At 35.4% G+C, this 7,807-nt stretch overlaps 1 protein-coding gene across 1 annotated transcript; it reads left to right on the top strand.

Moving 5' to 3' along the window:
• Nucleotides 1-2,030: 2,030 nt before the first annotated feature.
• On the top strand, nucleotides 2,031-7,438 carry LOC127863828 (uncharacterized). Its single transcript, XM_052403485.1, has 6 exons — nucleotides 2,031-2,110; nucleotides 3,303-3,349; nucleotides 5,064-5,164; nucleotides 5,439-5,566; nucleotides 6,489-6,630; nucleotides 6,876-7,438. The coding sequence occupies exons 1-6, from the start codon at nucleotides 2,092-2,094 to the stop codon at nucleotides 7,114-7,116; spliced, it is 678 nt and encodes a 225-aa protein (XP_052259445.1). The 5' UTR covers nucleotides 2,031-2,091; the 3' UTR covers nucleotides 7,117-7,438.
• Nucleotides 7,439-7,807: the final 369 nt, after the last annotated feature.

Genomic DNA, 7,807 nt, shown 5'->3' with positions numbered 1-7,807 from the left:
GCAGGCGTAATAATGTTCGAATCGTTGTCGTCCCGGAAAGCTCAGAGTCAAAATAACTCACCAAATAAAACTGCAGCCGTATAACAATCCGATATTGAAAAACAATCTAGGTGGGCGAATAAATGGTTAGTAAGTTTTAACCCCTCAAAATCCAAATCGATGTTAATATCTCGAAAAATAAACAAACCGCCCCACCCGTCATTGACTATGAAAAAATGTTTATATACCGATTGTTAATGTCCACAAACACTAAGGAGTATTTATGTCTAATGACTGTATTTGGCATGCACATTTTACGTATGTAAAGGAAAAAGCATGGAAACGAGTCCATATAATGCGTCGACTTAAAACAATTCTTGATAGAAAATCGCTCGAGAAAATAAACTTTGCTTTTAAAAGACCTATTCTTGAATATTTAGATACTGTTTTTGATAATTGTACACAATATGAAAAAGATGAACTCAAAATCCATAATGAAGCCGCGCGAATAATATCTGGATGAAAACGATTAGTCTCTTTAGAAGACCTTTTAAATGCGCTAGGGTGGGAAACCATCAGCCAACGTAGACGCAAACACAAATAAATATTAATGTATAAAATGAATTCCACCAATGTCCCAAACTACATTCAATCCCTCTTGCATCCAACAGCGTGTTCACGTAGCAATTACTTACTAAGAAATGCATCTCATCTACAAACAATTTAAGCACGAACATCACTCTATTTAAGTTCTTTCCTACCATCTACTGTTTCTGAATGGAATCATCTTCCCGACGACATCAAACATGCCGAAACGCTCAATTCCTTCACAAGACTTATTAACATTGATCGACCGACTTCTTATCCTTTATTTTCATATGGCGATAGACGCTCTCAATTGTTACATACGCGCTTTAGAACAAAATTTAGCGCCTTAAATGATCATCTCTTTAGACGCAACATAATTACATCTCCTCTTTGTCTCTGTGGACTCCATGAAACTACGTCACACTACTTTCTTGAATGCATTCAGTATATACATATTCGTGAGTAACTTATTAACACAATATCCATTTATTCTGTCCCATGCGTTGAAAGTATTATATTTGGAGACGAAACTAGTGACTACATAACAATACTAAAATAGCTGATGCAGTTCACAAATTTATTATAAAAAGCAAGCGATTTGATACCTTAATTATGCTACAGAACAACTCACAAACTTCATCCTTTTTTCACTTTAGACAAATCTAATCTCCGCAAACGTTTTCTTTCTTTTCTTTCCTAACTTTCATCTTTATCATCTTCAATTTAAAACAAAAAATGTCAGCTTATTATTTGTATTGTGTAAATTAAACTCCATAATTGGAGCTTCTCTGTCGAACCATACTGTTACTTTTGCCTTACATAACCAATCCATTATGTCCGATAACATGCAACTCTTTATATAGCAAGGGAGAAGAACAATATAAGACTTTGTCTTCCGTTCCAATCCTTTCAAACTTGAATATATGTTTAATGTTGTATGATATTGTATGTATAAATGATGTTTATTTGTTTGAATCAATATGTTTAACTAAAGCATTGGAGATGTAAGCCGGTTATTTTGAGACCCGCCCTTTATATTTTGTCCAGAGGTATTCAAAAACATTTATGAGTGTAAAAAAATTAACATCATAGCATACCAATAAAATGCTTCTCTGAAACCACTGTCAGACAAACACGTAGCCAATGGCAACGATATAACATGTACCAGTGTCAAACTAGTATTAAATATAAACCAGTATTCGCTGGCAAGCATACACACTTAATCAGAGAAAAACACGTGAAATATTCAACTTAAAGACTCAAACCTATTAACTTAATCTGAGTGAAACAAACATTCTTCTTCAGTATCGAACATATGCAAAATGACATTTTTGTTTGGTTTGCTTATCACTCTAATATTATGCAAATCGAAAAAAAGAAACGGAAAAGAACCTTTAAGAAGATATTTAAGATTCACCTTGCTTTGTAATTGAGCGTTCAAGTTATAATTTAAGAGCATTCACTGACTGCCTTAGCTACGAAAATTTGGAGTAAAGCGACAGTGTGAACATTTTCAAACTAATAATGCTGGCCGGAAAAATCGGTAAGACATTTAAAATCAATTGTATTTTCATGCATATAGCAAATTCGGCGTGATACCTGTCAGTTAAAAATATATCAATAAGATTTATTTACGTTGATTGATTCATGTTATCTATAATATGCGATAACATTAGTCAAACAACTTTTATGAACAGGTTTTTTTTCCGGGCGGGGAATTTTCAAATACCATTTTAAAATGTTTCAACATGTCAAATACGTTCAATATATGTATTATCTTCCCAAGTGTCAGTCCTTACAAACTTCAAGGGTGTAATGTTTATTATAGAAGCTATGTTATACCATCCTTCAATGGCACAATGGTACAGCATATTTTTCAAGAGATATGCTATTTATTAAAAATTATGTTCAGTTTATACCAAGTAATACTGCTAATCACTCAATACAATCGTCAATTGCGAATACAAATACTGTGTGTGTGTTTCTATTAACGAGACCATTGACAAATGAAAGAAGTATAAAAAAGGGGTCGGGCAAATTTTAAAGATGGGAGCATAAAAAGGAAATGTTCCAGACATTGTAAAATGATGGGGCATAACAATTTGAAGCGGCCAGACATTGTAAACGGGTGGGACATCAAAAGGGAAGGGACCAAACATTGTTAAATGGTGGGAGATAACAGGGAATGGGCCAGACATTGATAAAGGCTGGAGCGTAAAATGGGGGGAAACGGCTAGACATTGTTGAAGAAATGGGCATGACAAGTGGTCGGGCAAATTTAAAAGGGTGGAGCATTACATGAGAAGGGGCCAGACATTGTTAAAGGGTAGGGCATTAAATGGGAAGCGGCCAGACATTGTAAATGGGTGGAGCATACAACGGGAAGGAAACCGTTTGCCATTCTGCTTTAGTTCAATCCCTGTTAAAATATTGTCATGTATTGTATATGAAATTTATCAATGCCTTACATAACAAACTAACGGAGATATACAAGAATTTCACTCCTGATTAGGGTTCTGGAGTTTCAATATTCCTAGGTTTATTTATCACTGCTACATCTCTTTAAACCAAATGCACATAATTCGTCATTAATGAAAGGGCTTTTATGTATAAAAACCCGTTTTTCAGCCATATCTTATGTATTATTTAAATTTAATGTGACTTAGATACCATATAGTTAACTTTTATTAAATATAGTTTCGTTTATGTATGCTAAATGATGTTTATCATCATAGGTTTGATCATTCTTCTTTGCGTCGCAGTCCCACACGTAATGGCAGAGGTAGGTGACATTATTCTGAAGAAATAACATGCGGATAGTTTTTCTGAAAACGTATCTTAATAAAGCTCTAAATAAAATGTAAATATTTTTTTCCTTGTGTGTTTATTTACCAATCGCAATAGACAAGCAGACATCTGTTGTATATAGCACTGTTAGTATTCTGTAAAAGTTTCACAGTCTAGTATTATGTAAAAGTTACACAGCGACTGCTCGATTGAAGCTCCTTTTCACTCCACAATGTTCTAAACAGTCAACGAAACATCTTCTCATGTAGGTTTAAATCAGTGCCAAGTTATTTGAAAATCCTCCATGGAATGTCGACATAAAAAAGAATGTAAACATACATTTATTTTGTCCAAGATGGCCACCAGTAAGCATTATTCGGCGTAGCTGTCGTAGCCTATGTGTGATCTATATTTTTGCGATAATCTATTAAACGAATCTTGTCGATTGTTCTACATTTAGGGAATGCAAACTGATTGCAAATGTTAAAAGTATACCAAAGAAACTGCATACTGCTTGAGGATTAACAGTCACATATTCGTTTTACCTAACAGGTTATTATACAAGGTTTCACAAGTTTACACGTTTATTGAACAATACATCCAGCCGGCCAAAAGCCAAAGCGGACAAAGTAAGCGTACAGTGTTTACAAGGAAAAAAGTCATGAGTATACAAAGTAATAATACGTTCAAGTGCAGCAATACATATATTAAAAATATTGTTTTACTTGTTTAATAACTGTCGGTAGTATATCTCTATCCAAATATGTGTAACTTAGTAATATTGTGATACAGCTAATTAATTAAAACAACATATCAAATATACTGTATCACAATTCATTTGATGAGGTACATGCTTATGATACTTGTGTAGCAGTGTGTACATGTTTAAGATGTGTAGAACAATACATGATAGTAATAGTAATATAATTGTTTTTTGTATATTTTGCTTTATTCTTGTAAGCTGAGAGATAGAGTTATAAGCATAAGCATAAAGTCAACTTACACAATTAAACCGAACATAACGTTGCAGATTTTGCCTGATGTTATATTATTTTCAGAATGTAATGAACGTTCTCATAGTGAAATGACATTTGTATTTTGCCTATATAGGCGATAAGAGTTAATATGACGATACTTTCGACGTAACATGTGCATACATATAAAGTTGCAGTTTTAAATATAGCGCATAATAAAGTTAGTCTTCTACACACATCGATTGAGGAACACAGATTCATTGAACTACGTATTTAAAAAAAGTAGAATTTTAACTTTTTATTTATACTATGACTATGTTTTATATTGGACATGTGGTTGCATTTTATCGATATGAGTCCGAGAGGTCACGATACCGATCATCTTTAAATTTTATTCAGAGCATACCATCTATGTATATGTTTTAACGCCGATTGTCTGTTTCAAAGACATTACATGGTAATTTTTCATAACGAAGTCATGCATTCTCCCGCATCATCTTAAGTGTCACAATTATATGTCAAACGATGTTGAAGAAGTTCACTTGACCACTTAAACTGAAGTCAGCGAAAGAAACTGAATGATTAAGTTCATATATTATTATTGTCAGTAACACCAATTAATTTATATCACACGGTTGCATCCGTTGTTCTCAGTAACACTTGCTTGTTTTATTTATGACACATTTACAAATACATGAGATACAAGTACACAACGAACTATTGAACATTTTTCAGAATTGTGATGCTAACGTTGTCCTTGAGAGATTAAAGCCGTGCGCCGCAATTGGAATATCTCCGAATTCGACAGCCGCCATCGTCAATTCTATATGTCAAAAGTAGGTTATGCCGTAATGTGAAGGCACAAGCATAAAAATATCGAAGTTAACCTGTACACTCTTTCGAAAATGTATATAATGTAAATTGTAATATGATATATTATACTTCTTACAGTGTTGAATGAATCGTCCGGTGCGTGATCAACTCCCTGTGCAAACAGTAGGTTATGCCATAATGCGAAGGCAAAAACATAAAACATATCGAAGTTAACCTGTACACTCTTTTGAAAATATATAAAATGTAAATTGTAATATGATATAATACTTCTAACAGTGTTGAATGTACCATCCGGTGCGTGACAGACGCCCTGGGTACCTGCAACCGACCCTCGCCTGTTATGCCTTTTTTTGACCCCGAAGTTATCAAAGTATCATATCGACTGATGTGCAACAACTCACAAGGTTTGTTAATGTATCTCTTTTAATCATTGAGGGGGTGTTTACACCAAATAAAATTAGAACTTGTCGAAAACAATTGCATCCAGTTACAAGGTCTAGCAAGGAACCAATATCACAAATGCTGATTTGTATTTGTATAAATTTGACGTTGTGTATACAATCTCCTTATAATACTATTTTTAAATGCTGTTTTGTTATTCTATTTTACGGAGTATTGTAATGTCGCAAGACACAACCAACTTTCAAATTGAATTTCAAATACTCGTATATACATACAAATCATCACTGGACTTCGTGAATGTTTTCCATATACGAACATGAAATTAATATAAAATAACAGTAAGGAAATATTGATGCTTAAAAAAAACTATAAGCTCAAACTTTCATGTTGGGTCCATTAAAACATTTTCTTCCAGAAACTTAAATACATAATGCAATATCAACGTCCGGCAGTGTTTGCTAATGCGAAACTATCAATGTTACTGCACGCGTACAGTTAAATAGAAAGCAACGATTGACACTTCGAAGTCAATTAAGTGTTCCGATCATACACTTATCATAAGCTCCATAAGCTCCCATACATAAAGCCGTAACAAAGAACAGCATACTGCCTATTTAGCTGACCTGAGCACGAAGTCCTCAAGTAGAGCTATTGTTCACCCTTTGTCCGGTGTCGTGCGAAGTCCGGTATGCATTGTGCGTCGTCAATTTATTAGATCATAGGTTACAATTAAAATTTTGCAATAAAGTACCTCTTAATATGATATACAAACTTCAGACGTGTGTTTATCCGTGTAAGACTGCTATATAAATATTTTCCGCCATAGTTTCCACAGATAAACGCAATCAAACTCAGCACCCATTGAGCATTTAAAATTGTTTTTAAATTAGTCATCAATAATAATATTGTATTTACTTTTTGCAGCTATGCTGGATATGTTAACGCACTGTGTTAAAGAACTGTTCATCGACAACGCCTGTTTTAAAACGTTAACGGGCGCAATGGCTACATCAAATCAAAACTTCACGAGCGGGAACTATGCGAGCTACAAGGCGGCATCTTGCAGGTATATACTTCAAGACATATCATGACTAAATACAATGCAACATTTTCGTATGCTTTGCATGGACGGCGTGTTTTCATATAAGTTCGTTGTTTGCTGCATCAGAATCTCCATAAACGGATTTAAATACTGTATCGTAACTAAAATTACTAACATTATTGCATTGCAAACACAAGTCAAGTTGAATATGGGTTTTTATTAAAAAAAACTTTAACTGTGTGACCCTTTCATTGATTAATATCTTTTAGTGCGACCAACACCTACGTGGCATGCATTGGAAACAACCCAATTGTGCCGTCAGGGAATTGTACCTCTGATATGGCGGCATTAGCCACGGAATTCTCAGTTTTTTCCAACAGCTATTCCGAATGCGGCAACGCACAGACACACCAATACTTCACTACTTACGCCGGTGACGTCACTTGTGTTGCGTGTCGATTCTCCATGACCATTGCATACGTCATATCCGCTTTAGTTCTTCTGTTTTGAACCATACTTTATTGATTGACTTCACCACTAATACTACTGCAGTGATTTGAATTGTCACTCGACGTATGGTATAAATGTCCCACACCGGTGCTGTTGTTGTTGTTGCTGCTGTTCCTACTACTACTACTTCTACTACTACTACTACTATTACTACTACTACTACTACTACTACTACTACTACTACTACTACTACTACTACTACTACTACTACTACTACTACTACTACTTCTACTGCTACTACTACTACTACTACTACTACTTACACTACTACTACTACAACTACTACTGCTACTACTACTACTACTACTACTACTACAACTACTTCTACTACAACTACTACTACGACAACTACTACTACTACTTCTACTACTACTACTACTATTACTGCTACTACTTTTACTACTACAACTACTACGACTACCACTTCGACGACGACGACGACGACGACGACGACGGACGACCAACTGACGACCGACAACCGACCGATGAACGACGACCGACGGACGACCGAGGGACGACTGATGAACGACCAACGAATAACCGATGTTTGGACGAGGGACGACCGACGGACGACCGACGGACGATCGACGGACGACCGACGGATGGACGATTGACGGACGACCGGAAGACAAACGATGGACGACCGACGGACGACGCCGGATGGACGACTGACAGACCACGGCCGCAGGAC

Source organism: Dreissena polymorpha, unplaced genomic scaffold (assembly GCF_020536995.1).
Source record: "Dreissena polymorpha isolate Duluth1 unplaced genomic scaffold, UMN_Dpol_1.0 chrUn044, whole genome shotgun sequence".
Taxonomy (NCBI): domain Eukaryota; kingdom Metazoa; phylum Mollusca; class Bivalvia; order Myida; family Dreissenidae; genus Dreissena; species Dreissena polymorpha.
Note: the sequence above shows the minus strand (reverse complement) of the source record. Positions and strands in the feature narration are given on the sequence as shown.